The sequence below is a fragment of the Rhododendron vialii genome, chromosome 12a (genome assembly GCF_030253575.1).
Source record: "Rhododendron vialii isolate Sample 1 chromosome 12a, ASM3025357v1".
In the NCBI taxonomy this organism is placed as follows: Eukaryota; Viridiplantae; Streptophyta; class Magnoliopsida; order Ericales; family Ericaceae; genus Rhododendron; species Rhododendron vialii.
In genome coordinates this window covers 13,102,568-13,115,308 of record NC_080568.1, presented here as the reverse complement: position 1 = coordinate 13,115,308, position 12,741 = coordinate 13,102,568, and the positions used below count along the sequence as shown (strand labels likewise).

Genomic DNA, 12,741 nt, shown 5'->3' with positions numbered 1-12,741 from the left:
CTAAACTTTATCAAATTACAAATTTATCCCTCAAACTTACTAGATTGCGGATTTGTTCCAAGCTATTCAGTTTCACACTTAACCCTATGGGAATAAAAGCCTTACACATAGGATCCTTATATACTCTTTTAGATATGAGATAAATGATACTCCCTCCATGCCTTTTTAACTGTCCAGTTTCGTACCTCCAATTTATTAAGAGATCATCATTACATCTTTCACATTAACTTTTATCTCCACTTTTCCTATTTACCCTCTATAGAGACATCATTATTACACTTTTACTAACTAATTTTTCCAAATAGAATCTATTTTAAGGGACAAAATGAAAAATATACCAACTTTTACCCACTAAATTTACAAAATGAATACTACTTATTAAGGGAAACCCAAAATGGAACACTGGACTCTAAAAAGGGGACTGATGGAGTAGGATTTTCAAACTTGTTTAATCTTAAGTGTTGAATGTATTCTTGAGCTCTGAATCCGTTGAATAGTTATTTGCTTGGTTTGCAACGTGAATTTAATTTGGACTATAGGTACACTAGGTGGAATTCAAGAGTGAAATCAAATAACTAAACATTAACAAGACAAGTGAAATTAAAAGGGTTTGAGATGGAATTTGCGATGTTTGGAAATAGCCTGAATGTGATCCTAAACGGGAGGGCAAAGAGGCCTCAGAACACTCCAAAGTAGCCTGAACTTGACCCTAAGGGACGGGCAGCCGAAGAGGGTCTAAACAGATAGAGTTGCAGAGAAACTCTGGTTGTGATGTAAACATTCATGGTTAGAGTTATTGGGAGAAAAGATTCTTAAGGAAAGAGAATCATAGAAATCATTTAATGGCAAGAAATTTTTAAAAGGCTAATTGTTGCTACAATTTCATTAAATGTTCATTATTGTTCTTTGATGTATATATTGTTGTGTAATGTAAGGATTAGTGGGATAAAGATTATCTATTGAGTGTTAAAGCTGATTGTAGTGTTGTTTGGCTTGACGTTTCATATCAAGTATTTAGGAGGAGGTAGGAGGTGATTAGTACTTTCCGGAAAAGAACTCCGTTGATTAGTACTTTCTGGAACCCAGTTGTTCAAACTTCTGTTGTTTTGTCAAATTCAGCATTTTCTAATTTCGGGTCTGCTATAAACTAAACTTTTATTTAGAGTTAATCGTACTTAATTATTGAAATCATATTTAATTAACTTAATCAATTTCAAAAGAAATTATTAATTAATGACTCCGAAATTCAAGGCGTTACAATTAAAATGACGTAGTTTTATATAAAATCAAGGAAGCTGAGATGATCTCTCGGGGGGGTTTTACGTGTAGGTCCAGAAAAAAATAGAAATGCACCTTTAAGTATTTCTGGAATATTTTTCCAAAATTGCCTCTATAAAAGTGTCTAAATGACTAAACGTGTCTAAACCTCAACCCTATAGTATCCTATGAAAGTGCCTAAAACCCTAAACAAGCTTGTAAAATCAAGGAAGCTTAGATGATCTTGTCCGTCCATTTGAAGAGAGATGCGATGTCAGCCCATCTTTACGTTCTCCATTCCATTCATAAAATGGTAAGATAGATGCATACCCTTCTTGGTGATGGCCCCAAATACGACGGTGTCAAACCCCTTTTGGTAGGACTTGAAGAAAACATTTGGAGGCACAATGTGATGAAAGGTGTCGATCGACCCCTTTTTGCAGAACTTGAAGAAAACATTTGGAGGCAACAATGTGATCTCATGCAATAATGCTACATTTGCACACATACGTAACAAACTACTCATGCACGCGGCAAAGTGAACTCACGCACGTGGAACCAAAATGTATGCGTAAACATCTCACACATGCAAGTGTTAACATAAATGTGTCCAAAAAGTGTGGTTATAGAGGTTTTTCGAAGTGTAAACTCTGTAGGGTGAAATTTTTTCCGGAAAATCATATGACAGTTCATGGAAAAAGAAGGCCAGAGGTTATAATATCAAAGGTAAGATAATGAGCCAAAGACTTGCGTCTTAAAATGACAAAAACCTACCAGCCATAGCCCCGACAAAAATAATTCATACAACTTCTAAAAGAGAGTCCTAAAAGAGAGCCAATTCGGTTGGAGTAATATAGCTATCGGTATATGCTCAGTGCATCTAGGGTACGGGAAAAAAAATTAAAACAAAAATACCTGGTCATACGCATATTTACCATGCAAAGTATATGTACCCAATGCATACTCGTGCCAGCATAACTATTTAAGAAACCATTGAGACACCAAGATAATGAGATTTTCCACTAGGGCTCCACCAACAACCGAGGAATCAGTTCTGGGGGGCTTACACGGTAAAGAAAAATATTACTCCCTCCGTCCCTTTTTAAATGTCATGCTTCATAACTGCAACTTATTAAAAAGACATCATCATTATACCTTTCACATCAACTTTTTCCTCCATTTTTCCTACTTATCCATCATCATTACACTTTTACTCACTAACTTTTTAAAATGGAATTTACTTTTAGGGGCAAAATGAAAAATTTACCAACTTTTACCTACTAACTTTACAAAATGGACACTTATTAAGGGACAGCCCAAAATGAAATACTGGACTATAAAATAGCGACGGAGGGAGTAGAAAGAAGATGAAACTGACAGAGCCAAACAAGAATTTAATTAACCTGAACAGTTTTACCAAAAACTGGAAAATCACCAACATCTACACTGAGCAAGGACCACGAATATGAACACAACAAAGAATTGCTTTATCTATTTGAGAACATTATTATCCATCCAACGGACACCCTATATACTTTCCTTAGCAGCAATTTAAAAACAATAGGGCAAAAAAAAAATTGTAAATCGGAATTAAGGATCACATGTCAATATATTTGTTTAACAGTATAAACAATAGAGCATCCATAAAGGAATGCACAAAACAGAAAAAATTAAACTGATGAGAGGCAATTATTCCTCTTGTTGCATTCAACGATCTCTACAACAATGAATTAGATATAAGATGTATGTAAAGTTCTGTACTAAACTATCCGGTCAAATTTCTTATTGTTAGTAAGCAATGAGCAATCTAGTTAGGAAGAATGTCTGCAACAGGCAAGCACAGAATCCTCCATAAATTGGGTGAGTTGAGATGTATATAATTTCGGGTTGTTTCTGAAATGATCGACATGGGGTGTGGAGACAAAGTTGCATGCCCTGACCTCACGTCCAGCTCTCCGCTGCTCTTCTATAAAAGACTCCACAAATTCTGCAGGAATGACTCTGTCCGCAGAACTATAAATATACAACTGAGGACAGGGTGGTTGCCCCGAAGACAGTAACCCTACTACATCGGAGAGTCTCCTGTATTTAATCATCAAAAAACCGATATCAATACAAAGTACATCCCAAAAAAGGATGGACACTGAAGAATACCAGTTTCAATAAACACAATTGTTGGCACAATTTTATGAATGGACTTCCAAAAAGCGGGACAGGAATCAAATCTAAATCCATGCATACTTTCAATCATTTCTAGGGAATGAAGTACTCACAGAATACTAGAATAGCGAATTTGGGGATATGATTCCGATACTTATTTACAAAAATTTCATCATGTTTATTGAGAGACAAAAATATGTATTGTTACAAGATAAACAATGTACCTATTTACGGTAGGAAGATTCAAAACCACCTCAAAGAACTTCTCCAAAACTAGTAGCAAAGCTGCTTCAGTCACTGCAGGCTTTGCTTCTGCAACTGTTCTACTGCCAATTGACAAATTCACACCTGGTTCATTTGAACTTGTAACTCCTTTTGTTGCAATGCTGTGCTTTTTCAGGAAAGCAGCAGAGAAACCTGACGCCCAAACCTATATATAAGTAAAGAAACTAAATTTACATTTTGCAATAAGTTCATCAAACCGATGCTGAGAAATATCGTAACTCAAAGTTCTGAGATATGACTAGTCAAAAAGACGAAAGAGGTTCCAAAGTGTGGTATTAGATAGCAGCGCAACACGATGAAGAAGCGCCGCGGGCTCTTATGGAAACCACTCCAACCACCAATAAACATGTAAAACAGAACTGATAAAAAAAGTGTGTGTGTGTGTGTGTGTGGTGGGGGGGGGGGGGGGGGGGGGGGGGGGCCCCCCACGGCCACCCATACGAACAATAAAAAGATGCACATTAAAAGCTATCAGATCTGATAATAACTCTGAAGATACTGACCAAACCAAACCGAGCCTTATGTCCCAATCACTTGGGGTCAACTACATGAATCATTTCCCTTCATTGAACTCTGAAGATACTGGAGTCTCATAAATGGCTAGAAAGAGAGGGCAAGGAAAAGACTACTACTGAAAGAGCACAATGAAACATGCCTCAAAGCAACTGCGACAAAAGACTAACAATTGACAGTACAAAAGCTGTATAATGTACATGACTACATGAGACAACTGCTGAATCCTAAATTTTCACAGTTATGTCTGCATGGTAAATAACCGTTTGTTCCTTCACTTGCGTTGTATCAGTTAACCTGATGTTAGAACTTAGAAACATTGTACATTCGTACTCATTCAATAAACTTTGAGAGACCTCTACTGCTTATCATATGAAGACTGGAAAAATCAGGAATCAACTTAATGGTAATACTTCTTGTTATGTATACTGAGAGCACATCTTATCGTGTTGACAATGTATCCCACGCAACTGTAAAGATTATTTACCTGTGGATCAGGGGCTGCCACAGGAGCAGAATCAACAATACAGCCCTTAATTCGTCCCATTAGAGAAGGATCCTGCTTCTTAAACTTCTCCAGAACAGCACCATATCTATAAGTCAACAATCAAACAAAAAAAGCATGCCTAAGAGTTTAAAAGATGATAATAAAATAATCTGAAGGTAGTAAATTGGAGGAGATAGGGGAGATAGAGGAAGGGAAGCTCACGTTAACCATCCTGTGTTGCTGAAAGTGTGAAAAACAAGATTCTTTCCACGCTCCTCTTCCAGCCAATCGGCGAGATGGTTAACAAGAGAATCTATATGCTGTTCTGCTTTGCCACCCACCTGGTAACTGAGAATCTCAGCCATGGGAAAAGTAAACGTAATGGCATGAAACCCTCTTGAGGTATACCACTCTGCGTATCTGTTAAGATGCTTTTGCTTTGCACCCAACCATCCAAGCAAAACAACTACTGTTCTGGACTTCACTGAGGAACAATCAGAATTCACTGACATATCAATGGCATTAGATTCCGGCAGGTGCCATCTGTACAGAACCTCCGAGGATGAGGCAGAGATGGGAACATGATGCGTATACGCACTTGGTTTTGCTGACTTGACTAATTCTGCAGACTGGTACGAGTTGAGTAGAACAGGAGAATAGAAAACACAGGGAACCGAACCACGATCCATATGGGGAATTGAAATTGGTATGTTAGGAAGAGGTACTCGTATTCTGGTAACAAATGACAAGTTTGCAAGCTTGGAATCAGATATGTTAGAAACCCATGACGACTTTGTTTCGCATGATGAATCAGAAACAGAAGAATTGGAGTGCTCCAAGGAGGAACCGTTATCTACTGATTTGGGAAGCCATAATTTATCATGAAGATCGGTGGAAAATGAAGCAAAGGCGACAGCAGCAGCAGCAACTACAGGTCGCTGAAGGATTCCAGACAACGAACCCATGGTAGTGCACAAATTTTAAAATCTCTCATACCAGAAATAAAGAAATCCTGATACGTGGCAATTACAGCGCCAGAAATCCTGAACTAAGCTTTCATGTATAGAAAGTATTATAACGACGCCATATCCCAGAAACAAGAATCAGAACCACCTGCATTAAATTGGCACCCTATTAAGAGTCAGCAAGATTATGAAGAACTTTGGCTGTCTTCGGTCACTGTTTTCAGCACAATTTCTATGTAACAAACAATTTGTTCAGTCGACAGATTTCAAAACTGTTCACGCATGATTTCCTCCTGAAAAGAACCTATTTCTAAGAAAATATTACCAACATATTTTTAAATTCCCAAAAATTCATATACCCTCGATTAATAAATCTAAAGTCAAAATGGTAGCCGTGTATGTATTAAAAAATGTTTTATCAATGAAAACTAGCTATGAAAACAAAAACAACCTGGGGCTAAGTCCTCCAATTTTTATGGTCATCAATCAACAAGGAAAGATTGGAATAAACATGAGGAAACCAAACAAAATATACACGAAGTCTAAGTCAAACTGGGTGTAAACTGGTGGTTGATTGAGATTAGTATGTGATTACCTGTTGGGAGGTTTGGGGACTTTGTCACAGTGACTCGGGCTGCCAATATTGACAGCCCGACCACCGCTAATATTGTTAAAAACAGTCAGCAGCCAACCAACACGTTCTTTATTTTGCGAGTCAAGCCTTTCTGTTGTTTCTAGATCGTTTCCTGCATGAAAATCATGAATTGCGAAAGCATGGGATAGTTTATTATTCATACAGTCTAGATATATGAGTTAAAAAACACAAGTAAAGGTACTTTTTGGTAGATAAAATGGATATCCAAATAGACTACTCCACGTATAACGCCCAAGAAAGGTAAATTAGGATTAAAAGTAAAAGGAAGAGAAATAGACAAGATAGGATTTCAAAAAAGCAAGTATGGGCAAGTGTTTTGTCATTAGGTGTGCATCCAGGCTAGCACACAACCAATTACTACATCAAGGGAATTATTTATGATTTCCCTTGGCTTTAATAATTATAACTCCGTAGTCGACGTGATACTCCTCAAGCCCATGTAGGGTTTCCCATAGTATGAAAGGTAGGTGGCCAAGGTTCAAAAGACAATAATAGCCTTTTTCGCACACAACCTATTACACCAAGGGCCTCCTTGTTTACCTTCTTTATAATTTCCCTTGGCTTCAATAGTTAGACATGGTCCTCATCATGACCATGTGGGGTTTCTCAGGTTTGGTCATAAACAGAATGGGAGGTAGGTGGCCAAGGTTCAAAAGATAAAAATACCCTTGCTTACAGAAGAAATGTTTCAAATGGGACGGAGGCAAACAGGTGGCAGCCCCTATGTGGCCAGGCTGATTGTGTAGATTCCATCAGTCACCTCCTCTTTACCTCCCCCTAGTGCTAGAACTAATAACCTATAATTGTCATGCACGTGTTGTGAGAGAGATTGATTTACTCTATACGAGCATCCGCAATGGAAATAATCAAAATCGATAACCAAAATATGCCACGTCAGCATTTGATTATCCATTTAGTTCATAATCAAACTTAACAAACTTGACCTCCACATTGGTTATTTTTGTATCCCTATAAAAAAAAACCCCCACAATACGCAATGCACTTATGTCCAATTGCAAACGAGTTCCAATCACGCACCCGACCACACCAAATTATTCGTCTCGATGAGATGATTCTAATGTGAGGTGTTTTTTAATTTTTTAGTTTTGAATTTGGTTATTAGGTTTGGTTATTGAGTTTTGGCTATTGGTAAAAGTTGTTAAATTTAGTTATGGAATGGGTGGAATTTGGTTATTTGCTAAAAGACTTGTAACTTTGCTTATTACAATGTGAGGTGTTTTTTTAGCATTGTTAAGTTTGCTTATCCATACCAATTTGCTTATTACAATGTGGATGCTCTAAGACCGTAACAATATTTCTTAATAACCATCAATCCTCTACTCTAAATGGGAGGGGGATTGGGTATGCCAAGAAATGTGTTTTCTAGTCACGTTTCCGTAAACTATCTTTCAATATAGGAAACAGAATAATACAAATGAAAACTGACATGGAAATTTGGTCTATCAGATTAGTTCCCAGAAGCTGTCTTAGAAAGAGTTTTCCAGCAAACAATCCATTGCAAGGAAATTGTTTTTAATAAACTGTTTCAAACTGTTGGTACAGACAAGTGAAAACAAACAGTTATAAAAACCATTTTATTTAACCTTCAACATTTAAACAGAAAACGATAATTTCAAAGAGAGCTCAGATAGCCATTGAGAAAAATACAAACTTTCAAGGGCAGAATCAGAAAGAAAACACAAAAGACAACGCGGGGTTACGCTAAAGTGACGAACTTGGAACGTACTATTATGCGCCGCACATTTAGTACGTGCAGGAAAAGAGGAGGGCAGTTTAAAAGAGGACACTTTTGCCCCTTCTCATTGTTCCCAAGTTCGTTCACAAAACACGAATCAGTCAATCAGCCGTTGAGTATTCACATAGGCAAATAGAAACATCAAAGTTCCTATGGAGGATGCCAAAACATGGATCGAACCAAGTAGCATACATTAAAAAAAAAAAAGAGGGATAGAAATAGAGAGGCACAATTAGGAAAACCCTAACTCGAAAAAACAAGAACGACATTATACATCTAGGCATGTATATGCACATGTATGTCTTATGTGTGCGTATAGATATAGATGTAGATATAGATATGTGCGTGCGTTTCGAATTCAATAAAAACTGTAATGGGAAAAACGGATTGGAAAACTTGAGAATGCAGAGAAGCGTATTAAATGCCGATTGAAGGGAAGAAATAGAGAAAGGAGGGGGAAGAAGAAAGGCGGAGGAAGAACTCACCTGGGGGAATGGAGGCAAAACTCTAAGAGCAAATTCAATTGAGGGTCTCTTCTCTCGATTTGAACGCTTCCTCAATTTATTTTCACTGAGAGACTTTATTGGAGGACAGAGGAGACCGAAAACCGTCCACCTTTATTGGAGGAGGATAGAAGAAACAGGAGGGTCTCTCTCTCTCTCTCTCTCTCTAGATGTCCGTTTGTTTCCTTCCTGGTATGTTCGGTGCTCTCGCGTGTTTCTTCTGCTACCTTAAAAAAATTGGGTAAACTTCACTGACCTCCCCTGAGGTTTGTGAAATGTCACTGTCGTCTCTTATTTTACCTAACAATGTAAGTATTCCCCCTTCCCTCGTCAGAAATTCTAGCCGTACCGACCCATTCCATGCCAAAACTGTACCGACGGCCGCTCCAGGCCATCTCCTGCCACCAGACTACGTATACACAAAAAATAGGTACTCGATCCAACCACTCTACACACATTAGATGTCATTTATTCTCGCGAAGGTCCCCTCGATTTTTTTTTATAAAATTTTTGGATGGCTCGGATCGACCGTCCGGTGGCCGGAGATGATCCGTCGCAGCCGTCGGTACGGTTTCGGTATGGAATGGGTCGGTACGGCTAGCAGGACTCTTCCCTCATCTTAGCATCCAAAACTAAAGGTTATGTTTGGAACTTAAGGAAAATAAAAGAAAATTAAAAAAAAATTCTCTTCTATTGTTTGATTAGGAGAGAAAGAGAGAAGAAAATAAAAATTTCAAGTTCAATAAATAGTAAATTTTTCCTTCCTTTTTCTTTTCCTTTCCTTTCTTTAGGTTCCAAACAGAGCCTAAGAATCTGGGGGAAAAATGTCGACTTTTTGGTTTTGTTCGGTTAACATTTTAGTTTTAGTTTTCAATCATTACCATATTTCTCCAATTATTACTTTCTCATCTTTCTCTATCTCTCTACAATCATTACCCATATTTTCAATTATTACTCTATTTCTCTTTCTACCCACTACCAAAACTAAACTAAACTTCCAACCAAACAAAGCTTTATCATTTCTTTTACACTAATTAACAAGTTTTGGTATTTTAGCTTGTTCTTCACACTAACTAACAACTTGTCAACAACAACTTTTTCACACACACTTATTTACAACTTATTCACTACTGGAAAACAACTTGATATTTTTCAACAATTTATTTACTACTGAAAACACCTACCAACTTGATTGCAACAGATTTGTTCTCAAAACTTATGCACGACCGAAAACACCGTTTAGTTATTCCCACCCCCACCCCCAACACCACTAGCATCATCAACTACCACCATCATCGTCCTTCCTTGTCCTTTTAGTGTTTGTAATTCTTCAAAGATTAATAAATTTTCTTTCACCGTTCAAAAAAAACTACCACCATCAACGCCGTTAAAAATAAATAAATAAAAATTCAACATCCACCATCAGCACTATCTCATACAATAGCCACCCCTAGTAGCAAAAATAATTACTACAGCCACCCCACAGATGCCTCCCCCATCCAAAAACCAAAATGCATTAAAAAAAAAATCCACATTTGACCGAATCAATTTTTGTATATCTAATTTTATTCAAAGGTTGAATTTGAGATATGAGTGAGGGAGGGTTTTGCAAGTATTTTTTTTTCTTGGTTCTTGATTTTTTCTGGGGAAAAAAACAGAGAGTGAGACTGGTGGGGTGGAGGATGGTGTGGATATGGCGATGGTGGTTGGAGGTGGGTTTTTTTCATTTTCCATGAATCTTTGCTTCGATAGCCAAGTGATTATGCTGCTATTATTATTATTATTATTGTTGTTGTTGTAATTGGGGGTGGGTGGTTTCTTGATTTGAATAATTGGATCAATTAATAATAATACTTTTTTGGGTGTGTATGCTGATTATGCATTTAATTTCTCACATATTTTACAGTATTAGGCCTCCAGATGGGATCTTTAAGATTAACGTGGACGGTTCATGGAAGAAAGACATGGGGAAAGGAGGCTATGGTATTGTGGTTAGAGATTATAGAGGTCTTTTTGTTGCTGCTTCTATGGGTTTTTCACAGTGGTGTGCAAGTTCATTAGTTGCTGAAGCTTTGGCAATTCGACAAGGTGTTCATCTTGGCTTCCAACTTGGTTTGGGGTCTATTTTCGTGGAAAGTGATGCTCAATTGCTGGTGAAGATGCTCAATGGCCAGGTCACAACCAATCAAGAGGTGGAAATGATCATTCATGATATTCAAGCCTTAAGCAAAAATTTCCAGTGCTGCAGCTTTTCTTTTGTTCGTAGGACTGGTAATTCGGTTGCTCATGTGTTGGCAAGTAAGGGTTTGAGTGGTTCGGGGTATAGTCTTTGGACTGAATCCCTACCGTTGTGGTTACTTGGTCCCCTTTCGAGGGACGGGTCTCCCGTCTGATGTATCGTTCCTGACGTATAAATAACAACAGTTATCATTGTGGCAAAAAAAAAAAAGAATAGATTATTACGGGTCGAGAAATAAGGAAGTGGTGGTTAATTAATTAATTTGCGCATGGGTCTCCACTAGTTTAAGAGAATGTGATTCCTTACCACGCGAGTTTGAGATTTTGTTTGAGTGAGGTGAGCTCCTCTTAATTACTGTAACTTCCATTAATTAGCAATTTAGCAAAATGACCTCCATACCATATTGACATACATAATCAGTCGAGTTTAGGGGCGGGCGAGCGGGCGCTGGTCCATTATGATGGCCGGCCGGCCTGCCTGCCTGGGTGATTGAAATCTCTCAGTTCCGGAGTGTCTCATTAGCTATTCTCCTTAATTAAATCCTGCATGTGTTTTTGCTGCCGCTATTGGCTTTGGAAATTGTTGGAAAATGAAATTTTACCAAAGAAAATTTGGTAAGAACCACACCGCGTGAGATGGGCCCAACAACAGTGAACAAATTCCATTAAAAGATGAATGAGAAATTCTCTCATTATGAGAATTGAAAAAGCCAAATGACATGCGTGCACGACGTCTCCAAACACCTAAAGTAGACCGGAGCCGGGGCTGAGGCTGGAACTCAGGGTTCGTGGGCCCACGACTAGTGGTCTATGGTGTTCTGCCAAAAATGAAATTGAAAATATAATAAATCAACAAGCAATAAACGAGACACGAGGATTTACGTGGTTCCCCAAGATGGGTAAATCCACGGGCAAGAAGAGCGAGAGAATTCACTATAAACAAGGTGATAATACAAAGAGCCTGTAACGCCCCGAATTTTGGGTACGTTAAATAAAACATTTTATTGAAATAAAAACTGAGTCTGGCTCTTTTATTACAACAAAACATGAAAGAGGAGTACTTTTATTACAAACGGAAGGAAACTAAGGCTCCTAACTACAGCTCCGCTTGTTCTTCCATCACAGCTAGCTCCTCGGCTCCGAAGGCTTCCAAGGTGTAAAGCTCGCCCTGCTCATCTATGAGATCTGACATATTATACCCGCGTCGCCACCGGTATAATATGCCAGGGTCACCAAAAAGGCAACACCGTGAGCCAAAAAGCTCAATAGAACTATCCAAACCCTCTAACCCTTAACTTATGAACGAGGAACATAATAACAACAATTTCCACTTAGATCATGCATATAGTCCATACAAGTATTCAGATCCACAATCCTTACTTGTCTAACGTTGTGTTCATTACTAAGACTCATCGTAGACCATGTTATTACTTCACTTTCCTTTTTACCCAAAAACTCCTTTTTAACTCACCCAACCTCGGTTCCGCCGCGCCGGGTTCCCGAGTATCCTCACAATGGTTCCGCCGCGCCGGGTTCCCATTGGCACACAACCGCATTGGCTCCGTACCGCGGATAACCAAGCACACACCCAACCTCGGTTCCGCCGCGCCGGTTTCCCGAGTATCCTCACAATGGTTCCGCCGCGCCGGGTTCCCATTGGCACACACACACACCACTCACATAATGCACCCAAAACCGGTCATTATGTAGTTTCAAAATATTTCTTCCCTCGGATACACATTTTTATCTTCGTTAACACACCCTAGGTGCCATGTCTCTATTCTCTTGGTTTTCGTGTCACGTTACATACATAGACTCCGTGGTGTAGGACTTTCCATATAACAAGCATTTATAAATTTCCAAAATGAATACAACAATATTATTCAACTCTTGACCACACAACATGCTTGAATCACAATAAC

General features: G+C 38.5%; 2 protein-coding genes across 3 annotated transcripts; one reads left to right on the top strand and one right to left on the bottom strand.

Moving 5' to 3' along the window:
- Nucleotides 1–2,824: 2,824 nt before the first annotated feature.
- Nucleotides 2,825–8,784, bottom strand: LOC131311089 (uncharacterized). Of its 2 annotated transcripts, XM_058338415.1 has the most exons (6): nucleotides 8,564–8,784; nucleotides 6,263–6,413; nucleotides 4,925–5,815; nucleotides 4,703–4,808; nucleotides 3,642–3,847; nucleotides 2,825–3,339 (listed from the first exon to the last, which is right to left on the bottom strand). In XM_058338415.1, the coding sequence occupies exons 3-6, from the start codon at nucleotides 5,665–5,667 to the stop codon at nucleotides 3,069–3,071; spliced, it is 1,326 nt and encodes a 441-aa protein (XP_058194398.1). In that variant the 5' UTR covers nucleotides 5,668–5,815; nucleotides 6,263–6,413; nucleotides 8,564–8,784; the 3' UTR covers nucleotides 2,825–3,068. The 2 variants fall into 2 exon arrangements, with proteins under 2 accessions (XP_058194398.1, XP_058194399.1); XM_058338416.1 differs by lacking the exons at nucleotides 6,263–6,413; nucleotides 8,564–8,784 and having other exon boundaries at nucleotides 4,925–5,833.
- On the top strand, nucleotides 6,519–10,974 carry LOC131309455 (uncharacterized). The gene is made up of 2 exons (XM_058336087.1): nucleotides 6,519–6,562; nucleotides 10,488–10,974. The coding sequence occupies exons 1-2, from the start codon at nucleotides 6,519–6,521 to the stop codon at nucleotides 10,972–10,974; spliced, it is 531 nt and encodes a 176-aa protein (XP_058192070.1).
- The last annotated feature ends 1,767 nt before the right edge of the window (nucleotides 10,975–12,741 follow it).